The 17,051-nt window shown below is 40.6% G+C and overlaps 2 protein-coding genes across 2 annotated transcripts; both read left to right on the top strand.

Annotated features, from left to right (window-relative positions):
* Positions 1-318: 318 nt before the first annotated feature.
* On the top strand, positions 319-5,875 carry smu1a (SMU1 DNA replication regulator and spliceosomal factor a). The gene is made up of 12 exons (XM_026358568.1): positions 319-433; positions 1,329-1,539; positions 1,803-1,955; positions 2,147-2,257; positions 2,370-2,498; positions 2,612-2,731; positions 2,853-2,969; positions 3,150-3,277; positions 3,436-3,562; positions 3,686-3,853; positions 4,839-4,991; positions 5,255-5,875. Exons 1-12 carry the CDS (start codon positions 408-410, stop codon positions 5,351-5,353), a joined length of 1,542 nt encoding a protein of 513 aa, XP_026214353.1. The 5' UTR covers positions 319-407; the 3' UTR covers positions 5,354-5,875.
* A 1,212-nt stretch (positions 5,876-7,087) lies between these two features.
* LOC113160558 (probable carboxypeptidase X1) lies at positions 7,088-16,511 on the top strand. Its single transcript, XM_026357873.1, has 15 exons — positions 7,088-7,416; positions 8,166-8,318; positions 10,196-10,305; positions 10,388-10,527; positions 10,851-10,935; positions 11,329-11,488; positions 11,567-11,658; positions 12,211-12,334; positions 13,726-13,922; positions 14,006-14,185; positions 14,874-15,071; positions 15,161-15,257; positions 15,566-15,705; positions 15,795-15,897; positions 16,119-16,511. The coding sequence occupies exons 1-15, from the start codon at positions 7,098-7,100 to the stop codon at positions 16,436-16,438; spliced, it is 2,418 nt and encodes an 805-aa protein (XP_026213658.1). The 5' UTR covers positions 7,088-7,097; the 3' UTR covers positions 16,439-16,511.
* Positions 16,512-17,051: the final 540 nt, after the last annotated feature.

Here is a 17,051-nt window from a genome sequence, read left to right on the forward strand (position 1 = left end):
TAAAGCAGTATGTGCTCTATACGAGTATCATTTAATGGAATTAAATGAAAAGTTTCGCTTAAAACAGGTTCACATCACAGAAATCCACAAATTCAGCATTTCTCCAGCAGAAAACTTACAAAGTCGGCTCCAAAGCCTATACAACATTGAGATTTAAGTATTTTATTTTAATATACAAATCAATCTATGATGGTCGTTTGTTTTGTCAGAAATATGAAGTTGATCTTGAATCTATTTCTCTTTTTATTTCAAATCAATGTTCCACCTTCACACAGTGAGGACCAGACTTTTATTTTGAAGATCCCCGACTCCTCCCAGCACTTCCGTGTTTGCGTCGTTCTCCGGTCGTGTGTTTTCTCGCTTTTCCTGCAGATTGAAACGTGTCTTGTTGTTTTAAAGAAATAACAATGTCTCTGGAGGTGGAATCCGCAGAGTAAGTAGTCCACCTAATTATCTTTAAATGAGTGTTTTTTAATAAACAAAAACAGCAGCTTAAAACTGCGCATTTGTTTGTATTTTTATCAATGAGGCCTGTCTCATCCTTTCTGCAGTCATTAGCTTTAGCGCTTTAAGCTAAGCTAACAGGCTAGGCTAACTCAGATATATGGATGTTTGTTCTTTTTTGGTGCAGCTATGTAAATGCATTTCACTTTGAAGTGTCGCTGACTGCTTTACTTACGGAACTACCTGTTTTGTGCTTCTATTATTTCCTCATGTTACAAACAGAAGTTAAAGTGAAATTGACGTTATGTTAGCATTAGCTAAGGCTAAGGTTGCACTGCCAGTTTAGCTGAAATATTCAGACTTCAGCAGCTAACACAGTTTTAAAGTTACACCGTTTGATAAATTGCTAAATGTACCTTATGTGCTGTCCGTTTCTGCACTGTTAACGTTAATAGCAGACCCAACAGATAGTACTTACTTAATTAAACTGAGGGAATATTACCGGGATTTCTATGTTAGACATTTGTCAATTAAAATGTTGGTTGTCATATATTCTCCTTGCTGATGTCTGATAATTGTTAGAAAGAAATAAAAATAAGTTTAACTTTTTACTAGAAGACTGATCCATTCCTCAGCCAGTCTGATGAATGTCAGTTAACCTAATATAAAATGCAATCAACTGGAAAACCTGAATAAACTCAGTGAATGCTGTAAAAACAGCATTTGCTTTTCAAACAGAGGTTCTTGTTCTACTGCTCTAATATTCTCCCCCAATAATCCACAGTGATTCTTTATTTGTCTTATTATAATTTCAATTACTTAAGTAGAGCTGTCGCAGAATATTTATTTGCACAACTGACTTGCATCCATTGTTTTTCCCACAGCGTGATCCGTCTGATTATGCAGTACTTAAAAGAAAATAGTCTGCACCGGACTCTAGCCACCCTGCAGGAGGAGACCACAGTATCTCTGAACACTGTGGACAGTATAGAAAGCTTTGTGGCAGACATAAACAGTGGCCACTGGGATACTGTCCTCCAAGCCATCCAGTCCCTCAAACTGCCAGATAAGACCCTGATCGATCTTTATGAGCAGGTGAGATTTTAAAACATTGCTCCTGGTCATCTTTTCCACGTGCATGGTGGAAACACTGTTAAAGTCACAGTGGAAGTTTGAAGAGTTTAGATATTTTACCTTTTAAAATGTTAAATTTCATATTTTTTGTAGTTTCATATTTCTGTAGTTTGTAGTCTTGAGCTGATTGGCTTTATCATGAAGCATTTGCTTGTATAAAAATACCCATTACTCATGTCTAAGGTTACCTTTCATCTGAGTCAAAGTGGTTGCTTTATTTTCAGGTTGTGTTGGAGCTGATTGAGTTGAGAGAGTTGGGTGCCGCACGTTCCCTCCTCAGGCAGACCGACCCCATGATAATGCTGAAACAGACCCAGCCAGAGAGATACATCCACCTGGAGAACCTGCTGGCTCGCTCTTACTTTGATCCCAGAGAAGTGAGTCCACAACAAATGTGCAGAGATATGCTATCCCTGTTCATTGATGTTTAATTTTTTATCATCAGTAAGTGCGGCTTACCAAAAAACCCTGTGTTCATCATGAGAGACAGATGTTGTGCTAGGTCTGTTGCTAGGTTTCTGGCATACCTGAAGTTGTATGAAGTGTGTTTATTGATGTTCCTGTCCAGGCATATCCAGATGGCAGCAGTAAGGAGAAACGCCGGGCAGCCATCGCTCAGGCTCTGGCAGGAGAGGTGAGCGTGGTGCCCCCCTCTCGTCTCCTGGCTCTTCTAGGACAGGTAAGAGATCTTCAAACCTGGTAGTGTGGTTAGAGACCTATTCTTAAAAATGCAATTTACATAATTGCAAAGTGTTGTTTCTTGAATGTTTGTCCACATTCTCTACTTTCAGTCTCTGAAATGGCAGCAGCATCAAGGACTTCTGCCTCCTGGTATGACCATTGACTTGTTCAGGGGTAAAGCTGCTGTAAAAGATGTGGAAGAGGAGCGCTTCCCCACTCAGCTCACCAGACACATCAAGGTAGCAACACTGTCCTGTCCTGTTATTTTTGTGAAACATACTGTGATTATAATTCTATTTTTTTCAGTATGGTATATTTCATGTGTTTGTAATTGTTTTTCTTTAATGCACAGTTTGGACAGAAGTCTCATGTGGAGTGTTCCAGATTCTCCCCTGATGGTCAGTACCTGGTTACTGGCTCTGTGGATGGCTTCATTGAGGTCTGGAACTTCACCACAGGCAAAATCAGAAAGGTAACTAATACATGAGAAAGACACAAACCAGGTTTTCTCTCTGGTTGAATAGAGCACTGCATTACTTGCAATACTTGTCATTCCAAAATCACCTTCAAACTATATGCACCATTGCTTACAGGATCTGAAGTACCAGGCTCAGGATAATTTCATGATGATGGATGATGCAGTGTTGTGTATGTGCTTCAGTCGGGACACAGAGATGTTGGCTACTGGAGCTCAAGATGGAAAGATCAAGGTAGAGGATAAAGTTCACATCTCTTTTCCCTTAGCAGCTGTTGCTTTGTTCAGCATTTAGAAGTTGATATAATCCAAGTTACATCCTGGTATTAAAACAAAAACAAAGCAAAATGTTGAACATTTGGAAGTTAGAATACCAGAATGTGGAAAAATAAAGACACAGTTTGTTTTTGTGTAGGTGTGGAAGATCCAGAGCGGTCAGTGTCTAAGGAGGGTTGAACGTGCCCACAGTAAAGGAGTAACATGTCTAAGCTTCTGTAAAGACAGCAGCCAGCTCCTCAGTGCCTCTTTTGATCAGACAATCAGGTAAACTCACATCTGACATAACACCTTTAACTCCTTCTTACTTCCAAACTCTGCGTTAACTGTTAATAACTGTGGATGTAACTGATATGTTGAGTGTGCAGCCACACCTTGTATGAAAATGGACATTTTTTAACATTACCTCGTGTGTTTTGTGTAAGAATCCACGGACTGAAGTCAGGTAAATCTCTTAAGGAGTTCCGTGGCCACTCTTCATTTGTCAACGAAGCCACATTCACTCCAGACGGCCACCACATCATCAGTGCTTCTTCTGACGGTACAGTGAAGGTAAGAAAAGATAGAGAAAAGATATTTACGCTTTGATCCTTTTTTTTTTTTCCTTTTATTTGAAACATTGCCACGATGTCTGTTCCTTTATTTTGTCTTTCCGGCCTACATCAAACCTGTCAGGTGTGGAATGTGAAGACCACTGAGTGCACAAGCACCTTTAAGCCTCTGGGTACATCGGCTGGAACCGACATCACAGTCAACAACGTCATCCTGCTGCCTAAGAATCCAGAGCATTTTGTAGTGTGCAACCGCTCTAACACGGTGGTCATCATGAACATGCAGGGACAGGTCAGTTCAATCATTATTAAATTATTAAACATTACAGCACTTGATTCATGAAGGTCTCTGGGCTGCCAAAGCCAACTTGTGAGCTAATGGTCCAAAGCAGATGCTGATCTTTAGAGAGCAGGAAAACCGATGACTGATTTATAATGCAGATATGATGTTGTTCATCTGAGCAAACAGAATAAATTCAGAACCAGCCTATGAATAATTAAATTTTAAAAATGTAAATTGTTTACAACAGGACCAACTCAGTTTAAGCAAATTAGACTGAACAGTCACTGTTACTGCTGTTCTGAGAGTTTGACTGTTTAACAAGTGTTTCAATAAACTACTTTAATATCTTATTATTCACTTTTATCATGTGCACAGTAACTTCAGGTATAATGAACCTTTTCTACTGCCTTTGTGAAGGAGCTGAGCTCTGGCATTGGTCACAGAGACACCGTTACCATAACTGTATTTTTCAGATCTGCTAATCTCACTTGCTGCTTTCTTCAAGTGCCAATAAAACGTGTCCAGATGAGTCATCGCATCTGTGCGCCCAGATCATTTTTGTATGATATCTGCAGACATTTTTTATTAAACATCTGACATTAACACAAATTAATAAAAAATGACAAAGATGGGCCAGATTAATCTATCATTAAATTAACTTTTGGTTGTGTGTGTAATTTAACTGCGTCTCTCAGATGATATTCTAAAGGACTTGAATTGAATTGAAAATTATCAAATTAAAGGAACCAACAAGAACTTGATAAGTAATCACCTGTCTTAGCTCATTAGTTAGAGTTTTTGTGCTATTAACTACTCGACCATAAACGCTAAATGGTTATTTGCAAACTGAATTTAGTTCATAGTTTAAAAGTGAGAACTTGAAGGTGGTTTCATTACGTAGGTGGTAATAAATAAATAAATGTGCCTACCTGCCTGCCTTCACATATTTTTGATCTGTGTGGGTTTAAATTCATGTGTGTCTCTGTCTTTGCAGATTGTGAGGAGTTTTAGCTCCGGTAAGAGGGAAGGTGGTGACTTTGTGTGCTGCACTCTGTCGCCCCGCGGCGAGTGGATCTACTGTGTGGGTGAAGACTTGGTGCTCTACTGCTTCAGCACAGTCACAGGCAAACTGGAGAGAACGCTGACGGTACGGTACTGCACTCGGGAACATAGATCAAAAAGTTTTAAAATATCACTCCTTGTTCACGCCTCTGCTTCTGCCACAAAAAGTTCTGACTGTCAAGTTTAAATCTTAAGTGTTGGAACGTGTAGGTGAAGCTGCTTTTATTTTGTACATAATAAAGGTGAAGAAATGTCAAACCTTCTACATTTTCTGAATTTAGCTTGATCCATTTCCAGTATCTACTGTTTTTGCAAACTTGTAAATTATCCTCTCTCCTCTCTCTTCAGGTCCATGAGAAGGATGTGATCGGCATCGCCCACCATCCTCACCAGAACCTCATCTGTACATACAGCGAGGACGGTTTGCTGAAGCTTTGGAAACCCTGAGATGTTTGAGTCCAACTGGGGCTAAACATTCCCTCACAGCATCAGCTCTCCTCACTGTGGACACTGCTCTGTTCTGTGTTTTGTTGTTTTTTTTACACACTGGGAGAAACGGCCTCTTCCAAATCAACCTGGACTGAAGGATTTAAGAAACGTGTTAATGATGCCGTCAGTTTGACAGATTCAGCTGTATGAAAGTGTGTACAGGTGATTTAATAGATTTGACTTTTCCTTTTTTTTTTTTTACTGTTGAAGCTACACAGCTGAATATTGGCAGTTGATGGTGGTTTAGAGTTTTGGTGTGTTTGCACAGTAGAGCCTTATTTACCTCAGGAAACTGTTTCCTGTCTGTTTAACAAAGAAGCATCTAATTGACCTTTATGCCGTTTGTGTGTTCATGTTTAAGTGTTGATCTTCTGTCTACTACAGGTATCATAAAAGGTGCTTCCATCTTTGTACAGATTCATCCATTGCATCTTTAAGTTGCAGTTAAAATAAATAAGGTTCTGCTGTTGAACACCTCTACAGCAGTTTACTAACTTTTTTTTATTCTATACTTCTCACAGGGAGGAGGGGGATTGACTGGGTTGTCGTGTGTAGATAGACACGGACATGATTCTTTTGAAAATTACACTTATTTTGTAAATATTTTTTATTTTAACATTTTTTCCAGTACATCTGTTTAGGTAGTTATAGTGTGGTCTGATCATTTTGTGCTTTTACTTTTCAAATCTTTTTAAAATTCAGCCAGTGTTGAATCTCATCACACGTCAGTGTCTTGTCTGTGCCATTAAAACTGTTACATCAGAACATCTTTTAAATTGTATTTACATGTCAACACACAATCTGAATTATTATACGAATATTTTTAAGAGGGTTTTATAATGTTTGGGGACACCAGATGTCACTACACAGCTTCATGTAAAGATCTTTGGATGGAAGCTTTAGAGCCCTCGATAATTACTTTTCTAGCTGTGCATGCTGCCCCTCTGTTTTCCAACTCTGCTCCTCAGATGAAGAGACTTGACTGAGTCTGATCCCTGAATAAACTCTGGTTGGATAGTTTGTTAGTTCAGCAGCTCTGCAGAGAGGAGCGTCAAGTCAGTCAAATAGAGAAATACCAGGACACTTTCAAAATAAAAGCATGTAGTCAGCGCTTGTGCCTGATGGTTTGAAAAAGGTACTGAGTTTGTGAATTGTCCACTGGAAAAACGATTTTTAAAATGGCTTTTTAAAAGTAGATAATTGGAAGCAATGACAATTAACCATTTATTTGATTTTAATCTTAGATGACCAAATAATGAGTCTTAATTGGAGTTTCTTAAATGATTATATCCATTTTATTGCAGCTTCTCTAATTGTGTTCTGTGCCTATTAAATCGTAAGTATCCTGAGGGTTGGCAAATTCTCCATGGTTCTATGCTCAGCTAACATCAGATGCTTTAATTTTTAAGCAGAAAAGTGTAAGTGCAGTAATGTTTTTCTAGCTGGTTTGCCTTACATAAGACTTTCCTCAGTGAAAACCTTTTAACAAGCACGTCAAACATTTTCATCACTGATTTTCTGAAGCAGTTGATTGATAGCTAATATTTTATGACTAATGACATATTGATCCAATTTTGTTTTGTGAAACCTGTTACCGGAAGTGGTTGTTGCGCTGAGTGCGCCTTGACAGCTGCAGAGTGTCAGGTCAGGGAGGCTGAATGAGTGTTCAGTGTTGGACGAGTCTCTGCTGGGAAGAGTTAGCATGGCAGAAGTTCTGTACTTCATTCTGCTTTTATCTCTGAACTGTGGATCATTTGTTTCAACAAGACCTGCTGATAACACAACTGCAGTGAGATCCACTGTGGGATCAGATGCTGCTCTTACAACTGTGAGTCTTTTCTCTGCAGGAAATACTAACACTCCAAACACCACTGGTATTTCCACCACAGGATTCACAACCAGTTATAGTAGGTCAACAGCTAAACCTCCCACAACTACCAAACCTCTGGCTCAAAGTCCTGGTAAAATACCAGAGACAGCAGTTCCTCGAAAGAAAGAAGAAGAGGGTCCAGTGGAATTAGGTGAGTGAATAAAAAAAAGGGTATCTTATATTTTTAACATGGGAATTTTAACCCATCCTGTTTGTTTTATTCCCAATACATGTATAATATTTATTTGGAAATGTGCAGCATGTGATATCCAGTCCACAGTGATCACACCTAAATAGAAATTTATAGCTTTTAATCTGCTGATTATATTATGTCCAGATGAAACTCAATTGTTCCCATAAACACAAACTGCCCTTTTAAACATTTTAAACATGCATCGCTTCTTTAGCCTGAAATGAGGTTCCCCATGTTCTCGGAGCACCATCATGTTCTCTGTTCAGTAGATTAATGAGTTGCAGATGAAGTCTGAGTTTCAGTAACAACTTCAAGGGAAGGAATCCCTCAGGGTTCCTCAAAGACTCGCACATTCTCCGGGTGTGAAAAAGCTCTGTTGGTCTTTGCATATCTCTGCGGTCGGAGTCAGTGTCCGGGGATGGGGGAGGCTGTCCTACACTCATTTTAGCCATTTATTTTCTGCTGATGAAAGCCAGATGCCTCAGACTAAAAAGAAACAAAGAACAAGACCTTCACACCCCTTAAAACCCGCTGTATGTATGTAGCTCTGTATAAATGATTAAAATGTAATCAGATGCAAACATTCAGTGTGGATCCAGAAACTCTGGCAGAGCAGCATCTACACATTTAAAAGCCTCTTGTTATATATAGCTAAATGATGAAGTCTGAAGTCATGCACGTGAATAAAATGCTTTGCCTTTTTATAGCAAGGACCATCAGGAGCACTAAGGTAGCAAAGAAGAGTAAAACAATCCTGAGGAAACCCACAGTCATCACCAAGAAGCCTCATGTTGTTAAGAAAGCAAAACCCCAGGTCAAAAAAAGTGTGAGCCCACCTGTGGCCACGGACACAGTTCCACGTATGTATTTGGATTAGTCTGAAAATATACAGTATGGCAATCAGACAGGGTTGTGTTAGTGCTTCCACCAGCTGAAATATAAGATGTGGTCTCATGTGGTCTCAGGGAAGCATCAAACAATTTACAAATGTAAAGTTCAAAGTGCAGATCTGATTCTGTGCATACTGTATATCTCCAGTTAATACATTAACAGTTAATTAGTTCAGTACTAATTTCACTAATACTAATTCATAATCTGCTGCTGCAAACCAAAGGCTTCACTACTGACTTAGAGCACCAGTGGAACAAACGAGCTGTGTGTGTTAATGAGCTTCACCTCGTCTGCACCTACACTGAACACAACATAAGAGATTTAAGTATTTAAGTCAGAAGTTTTACTGAAAACTGAAGTATTGCAAAGAGAAAACTGCATTTTTTTAGTCAGCGGCCATAAAGATGTCGTGTGTGTGTGTGTGTGTGTGTGTGTGTGTGTGTGTGTGTGTGTGTGTGTGTGTGTGTGTTTATCCAAATCCAATGTTTTACACATTCTTGTGTATGCATGCATATATTATGTGTGTGTATAGTGGGGCTGGGAATTAAGCCAGTTGAGGAAGTGTGTGTACACAGAGCATCTGTATAGACGGTTTAATGTGTGTATGTGAAGGGGAAGGTTGAAGCAGAGATTAGCTTGTGTAAATGCTTAGTAAGCAACTTGTCATGTCATGCCAGAACTGAGCTGATTCTCATTAAAATCCATTCTTTCCTGTCAGCCAATGCAGGACTGAGATAAGCTGTGAGTGCTATGACAGGAAAGCTGCAACGTCTGGAGTGAAAGTGTGAAAGAGCAAACTTCATATTAACATGAAGGTCTCAGCTTTTCATAGTGGAACCCTGCATATTATTATAGCTGAGGCTTAGAGGGCGGAAACACTTCTTTAATCAAGCATCTTATCCGTCTTCCTCCTGTGGTGTGAGGGGAGTAAAGGGAAAATGTGAGCTAAAAACCAAACCACTGTACGTTTTAAAGTGACTCATGGTCTTTTTTCTTCATTAGCTTCATTTAGATAAAAATGCTCCTCGGTCGAAGTCAGAAAACAACGATGAGGCCGAGCAACGTTTGTTTGCAGTTCAGGGCCACAAGATGCTTAAAAGGTTTTTCCCCCAAAGCAACAAACAATCTTGATGTATTGATGTCATTTATCCAGATCATCTTCTTTAATGTTAAATACATGCAGTGGTTTTGTCTCCTCTGTCTCAGCTTCAGTAGTTTGTGGTTTGGCTGTAATCCAAACGGTAACGGAGGATTTTACTTTTTAGGGCTGAGCAGCGGTTTGAGTCACAAACAGCTCATCAGCGATCCAGCTGGACTACAAGGCTAAATGGGGAAGTGGTCTTTAAAGTAAACGCCACCTACATTTAGCACATGTTTGTGCTGCTTCTACAACTTGTCCTGAGACTTTTTAGCAGCCAGTGAAGCTTCCTGGCAGGAAGAGTCAGGTTGAACCGAGCTGACCCCCCAAACAATGAGAGTCTGTGTGAGCAGCTTTAAAGAAATGTCACTGGCTACGACAAAGTTGTACATTTATATCATTTATTCATCATTGATTCATTATATGTTAACAACACACGTGCATTATTCCTAATAACACAACAGATTTCGTCATTGTCCTTGTTTCTAACTTCATGCTTTTAAGATGTGATCTTACCGTCAGTCAGTGTTCAGACATGTACTAAACAGTATGTGTATATATGTGGTAATCAAACGTGCACTAACACAGAAACACATGCAACAGCTATAATTTCACTTTCAGTAATGATCCAATGATCTACCTCCTTTTTACCTCATTGTTCCCACTTTGCTGTTTAAAAATGTCTCATTTCCCCGTTAACTGTGTCAGAATGTCCTCCACTGGGTCTGGAGTCACTGAAGGTCAAAGACACTCAGCTGAGAGCATCATCCTACAAACGCAGAGGCCTGGGCCCCCACCGCGGCCGCCTCAACATCCAGGTGACTCCTACACACCTACACACTGCAGAACAACAACATGTCTGTGTATTTTTTATGTGTTTAATGCGTGTGTGTGTGTAAGTCTGGGACAGAGGATGGCGACATCTATGATGGCGCCTGGTGTGCTCAGTACAAAGACAAGAAGCAGTGGCTGGAGGTTGATGCTCAGCGACTGACTCGCTTCACCGGTGTCATCTTGCAGGGTCGCAACTCCATCTGGAGGTCAGAAGGTTTATAAGAGCAGAATAAAAAATGTCTCTCAAACTTTCCTCTGAGCTCGTCAGGGTGTGGACACCTTCAAAAAACCACTTGGTGTCATTACCTAGTGTTTTACCTGTTGGGTCGGATCATTCTAAGATGCAGAAATACAGAGTTCCCTCTGATTAACTTGATTTCTCTCCATAAACCTCCCTGATTAACTTCATCAATAGTAAAATAGACGAATGTGAATCTCTCTTCACATTTCTTTGTTCTTGTATGTGTCACATGATTTGATTTGTAAGATGATGGATATGTGGAACTACTTGTGTCTTGTTCATACACAGCTGGGACATGGTGTATACCTACAAGGTGCAGTTCAGTAACGACTCGCTGGTCTGGAAATCGTCTATGAACGGGACTGAGGAGGCTGTGAGTGAACTTACTGCTCCTCTAAATGTATTTGACAGTGACAGGGCTGCAAGATTCGACTAACTTAGGAATTATTAGAGAATTCTGGATGCTAAAAAAAAGGATTGGAAAGTGTGCAGGCAGCTTTGGTCACGATTGTTTGCAGTCACCGCCGACCATCAAGTGTAATGAAGCTACACAGCTGAATAAGAAGGTATTATATCTTAAGAAGTATAATACAGATCGTTAAAGAAGAGGAGACTTCTTCAGTGACAGCTTGGCGTCCTGTTTCTGAATCTAAGGAAGTAAATACAAATAAGAAGTGAATGAATATTAACTATTAGAGTGATGAAGTCTATCAACGTTAAATCTCATTGTAGTTTCTGCTTTTTATTTGAAATCTGTGTGTGAAAGATATTTGAAGGGAACCAGGACACAGAGACACCCGTCCTCGCCCTGTTCAACACTTCTACAGTGGCGCGATACATCCGGATCAACCCCCAGACCTGGTACCAGAACGGGACGGAGGGGGACATCTGCCTGAGAGCTGAGGTGTTAGGCTGCGCACTCCCAGGTACAGGCTGCTGGACTTTGCACTTTGAACTAGTTTCTGCTCTGTTTGGCTGTCATAACACATACACCTGTTCCATAGATCCAAATAATATCTACACGTGGCAGACGGAGCCGACAGAGTCCAAAGACAAACTGGACTTCAGACATCACAACTACAAGGAGATGAGAACGGTAGGACGAGTAAACCGGGCTCAGGATGACTTTCAGAACGAGAAGATGTCGGCTGTGATTTGACTTCTTGTAGTGGTGTTTAAAAAGTAGATTGGGAACTTTTTTGAGATTAAACACATTAAGACACGTTTAGATTCTGATTCATTTCATTTTTTGCATCAGGATCAGACTCTGTTGTCAAGAAACATTTACACCATTTCCATGTAAAACTACAGGCACATGTTAATAGAGGAATGTACCATTTGGTTTTTGCAGAGACTGTAACAAAACCCCACAGTGTGTGTGTTTTGTGTGTTTTGGTCTCAGTTTGACCAAAGAGCAAATAGTTTGGGAGGTTTCACTACTTCATGGCAGCGTCCTCACTGTGCTGCTACTACAGAGGCTGGTTTGAGGTTTGTCCTGGAGCTGATGGTCAGAGATCAGACCACAGAGGCAAACACACACGTGGAAACATGTTTCTTTGGGTAGATTGGCTACTGTGATGTTACAGGACACCACAGATTGAATTTACCATTTTTATACATCAGTAACAGCTTGGCCTCTTTTTCACAGCTGATGAAGTCTGTGAATGAAGAGTGTCCTGATATCACCCGTATCTACAGCATCGGGAAGAGTTACACAGGTCTGAAGCTCTATGTGATGGAGATCTCCGACAACCCTGGAAAACACGAACTGGGTGAGACGTGAGAGAAAACTTCAGTTTTAACCTTCATCGTGGTTCATTTCTGCCGTTAGAGCAGCTCAACCTCAGTCTTCCATGTGGCAGGAAAGTGAAACGGTGGAATCATTTCATTCCTGCTTTGAATTCACTGAGCTGATCAGAGGGGTCGAAGGCTCAGGACTCCACAGTGGCTGTTATTGTCCCCTACACACACACAGTCCGGCACTGTGTGGACTGTCTGTGTAGTAAACAGAAACCCGAACAGACCAGAGTTCCTGTTCTTTTGCTCTCAGATGTACAAATGTTTTCTTTGGCCTCTTCAACTTTGCTCACGTGGCATCAGAGTGGAGAGATTTTCCAGCCAAAACACTCGACAGTGAAGGCAACACAGACTAGCAGAGAGCAGGAGATTCTGAAATCTTATACATTAGATTCATTAAAATAACATCTCTAACATAACTTAATCACATTATAATAAAAATTTATTTTTTCCACAGATCCGTGGTGGTTTGGTTTGATCCTTTGTTCCACTGACTTTGAGGATTTTCTCTCAGTGGTAACTGGAGGAACATGCAAACCCCGAGCTGCCCCTTCACTTATATGATATTTACTTTTATCCAACTCTCTGAATGTCTTCCTCGCTGCAGTACTGTGTAGTTTATTGTACAATGTTTGTCTTCAAAGTTCCCTCTTATCCCACTGGCAGAACAATGGATTTCAGACCTATTTGACTTTCCAACAGTAAGATAAATAAAGACAAAACAGAACCAGACTAAACTAAAAGAAATTCCACAGTTCGCTTCAGTCTTATCACCTTTCAGATGGAGAAAAGTATGAAAAGCAAATTGAGACGATTGGTTTTACATGTACAGCATTAAAAGCTGTTTACAGTTGTTCTTCATGAAATATAAATGTTCTAATGAAAAACGTATATATATATATATATATATATATATATATATATATATATATATATATATATATATATATATATATATATATATAACAGAAATCTTTAAATCACCACAATATTCAACCAGTGACTCAGGCACCAAACACATCTCACCTCTCTGAACCACAGTATGAGAAACTTCTGTCAGCGTTGAGTTAGAAGGAGCTGAAACTCCTCATAAACAGTTTTGAGGAGGACATGTGACATTTCAGAGCTACTTGCTGGTGTAATGTATGTGGACAAAACAAGAAACAGAAACAGGTCTTCCCAGTGAACACTCAGTGAATGAGACTCATCTGTGCAGCTGTGCTTTGAAAACACAAATACTGGAGGTGACTGAGGTTTTGAGGATGAGCTACTCGTCCTCACTGCACATTTTTAATACATCAGAGAAAACAAACATCTTACAGACTTTATTCTGTCGGATTCTAATACTCTGTACCCTCCCCTGCAGGAGAACCAGAGTTTCGATATGTCGCCGGGATGCACGGGAACGAGGTGCTGGGCCGAGAGCTTCTGCTTAATCTCATGCAGTACATGTGCAAAGAATACAAACGGGGTGACCAGCGCATCGTCCGCCTGGTAAAGGAGACTCGCATCCACCTGCTGCCCTCCATGAACCCTGATGGATACGAGATGGCCTTTAAAAAGGTGCCTTGATATAAAGACGTATACTGTACTCTGCACATGTTGGGAATCCTGAAAGGCCTCTTCCAACCCCCTTTAATCCACAGGGCTCAGAGCTGGCAGGTTGGGCGCTGGGACGTTACAGCTATGAAGGTATTGACATGAACCACAATTTTGCGGATCTCAACTCAGTCATGTGGACCGCCATCGAGCTAGAGACGGACCGCTCCAAACTCATCAACCACTACTTCCCCATCCCTGAGCAGTACACCTCTGAGGAAGCCTTTGTAAGTAAACACACACACCAGACACACTGACTACTCAGAACTACCTCAGAGATCTGAAGACACTAACACTGCTGCTGAAGGTCTAATTAGTTTAGTTAGTTTAAGTCACTGTGTGATTTTTTCTTTTTGTTTTCAATCACAGAACTGACACCAGCTTCTCATTTTCCTAGAAACATGTTTTTATTACTTTTTTACTGAAGGCAGAGAAGACAGAGCAAAGCTGGAACGATTGGTGTGGAGACTTGTGTTAAATCCTCCAGTTTATTACAGCAGAAATCAGAAATGCAGGTACTTTATAATCCAGGTGTTTTCACTTATTCTGGCTTATTAAAGCTGAAACTATGTGAAGTCACTCTGTCAAATGAGATGCAGAGAGAAGCAGACGAAGTAAAATCACCTGTGTGGACAGAAACTAGAAGATTTAAATACTGTGCACACTCTTAGTTTGGAGCATGTTCATCACATCACTGCAGATTCCATGAGGGTTCGACAGGCACCTGTTGAGCACTTACAATAATAATGATGTTACAAAATAATAGTTTTGTCTTTATTAAAATGATCAGGAACAGACATCTGACTCGCTGTACATGCATCTTGTGTTTAATCTTTTCAGCAAGACTGAGTAAAGACTCAGTTTAAGAAACACATTTTCCCACTGAAGCTAAAAAGGCTTTTGCTCCAACATTAGGTGGCATCAGAGACCCGAGCCGTCATCAACTGGATGCAGAACATCCCATTTGTTCTAAGTGCTAACCTCCATGGTGGAGAGCTGGTGGTCACCTACCCGTACGACATGACCCGCGACTGGGCACCTCGCGAGCACACACCCACTGCTGATGAGAGCTTCTTCCGCTGGTTGGCCACAGCGTACGCCAGCACCAATCAGGTTCATCCTCCACCTGCAGTTACTGGGAGGGTCGGACTGAGGCACTGAACGGCCACAATATGCATTTCACATGTATCTTGTATAAACAGGTGATGTCCAACCCAGACCGGCGGCCCTGCCACAACAAGGACTTCCTCAGATACAACAACATCATCAACGGAGCCGACTGGCACAACGTACCAGGAAGTATGAATGTGTCTGATACTAATATCCCTTTATCATATGACAGGTTGGTTTATAATTCACAGCTTGGGTGTTGAGCCTCATGAAGCCAGAGAGGTTTCCAACATGGTTTACTGGTGTAAAAGTTGAGTAAATGCTTCTTTAAGTAAAGGATTGTTTATGCACTTTAACAGATTTCATTGTTGTCACTGTTTTTAACGCTTCTAATCTAAGTAGCAGAGAAAATATAGAAGCCTCAAATATTTAAATGATCAGTCTTATTACTTGGAGCTACCACATTTGGAAGTATTAGAAATGTTTCTGTCTTGCAGGTATGAATGATTTCAGCTACCTACACACGAACTGCTTTGAGGTGACGGTGGAGTTGTCCTGTGATAAATTTCCTCATGCCAGCGAACTTCCTATAGAGTGGGAGAACAACAGGGAGTCGCTGCTAGTCTACATGGAGCAGGTCAGGTCTCTTTATTTATTCAGATCTACTCTCACTGTTCTCAACTTGTAATTATTAAACACTTTTTTCTTTCTTTGATCTGATTATAGGTTCACCGTGGAATTAAGGGTGTAGTTCGGGACAAAGACACAGAGGCTGGAATAGCAGATGCCATTATCAAAGTGGACGACATTGATCATCACATCAGATCAGGTAAAACATATTTAATCTACTTGCTGGCTCACTTGTGTATGTACTGAACTTTACCTTTTACTTTACGTCACTCTCTAATATGAGCTCTATTCTCATGTAAAGGAATGTTAATGTTAAACTGCCAGCTGAATGATGGAAAGTGAAGAATGAAGTGTAATATTTTAGTGTTCTTCTTTCATCGAGCCGTTGTTCAGCAGCTCCTGATGTCTCTTATTTTGCAGCGGGTGATGGTGACTACTGGCGGCTGCTGAATCCAGGTGAGTACCGGGTGACAGCCAGCGCTGAAGGCTACTTACCTTCTTCCCGCACCTGCCAGGTCATGTACGACCACTACCCCACAATCTGCGACTTCCGCCTCACCAAGATACCCAAACAGAGACTAAAAGAAATGTTGGCAAAAGGAGGGAAACTCCCCAAGGACTTGCAGCTCAGACTGCATCAGCTCAGGCTGCGTAAACTCAGAGTTACCACCAAAACCCTCAACCAGAGGCGTGCTGCTGCTGCTGCAGCCGCTGCTGCCAGAAAGGCAAAGAAGGTGTGACATTGATGGATGAAAGTAATCTGGATCAAAGCAGGGCTTGGTTCAGTTCACTCTGGGTTCAGTCTTCACTGGAGTCGTGTCACAATTTCTTTTTCTTTTAATACTGTTATTTATCCAGAACACTTAAAACCATCCAGAACTATTATTGTTCCACTGTGGAGCAGCGGAACATTTGTGGGAACAAAGATTTGCTTAGGGCAACATTTATGGTTGCTGGTAAAAGAATTCTCTTAAACTGCTGTTTGATTTGGAGTTTAAAGTTTGAATCCTCTTTGATGATGTGACAAATATCTGGCTACACTAGGACAGAAGTCTTTTCCATGTGAGGTGGTTTCACTTGTGGCGGAGACACAATGTATTGTATGAAGAAAAAGAAATATTCAATCCTTACAAATGGAATAAACTAAAACATGTTTTCCTAACATAACTTCTGCTTCTCTTTTCTCCAGAGTAGAATGTACACTTCCCGATAAACAAACCCTGTCTGTGTTTTGTGCTTTGTATCGACCGCCACCTCGTTTTCTCCAACACGTGAATTAGTGGGATTGAAATGGAACAACTCCTTCAAAATAAAAGCTGTATAAGATAAACAAATAGATCTGAACAAATGTGG

The sequence above is a fragment of the Anabas testudineus genome, chromosome 10, assembly GCF_900324465.2.
Source record: "Anabas testudineus chromosome 10, fAnaTes1.2, whole genome shotgun sequence".
NCBI lineage: Eukaryota > Metazoa > Chordata > Actinopteri > Anabantiformes > Anabantidae > Anabas > Anabas testudineus.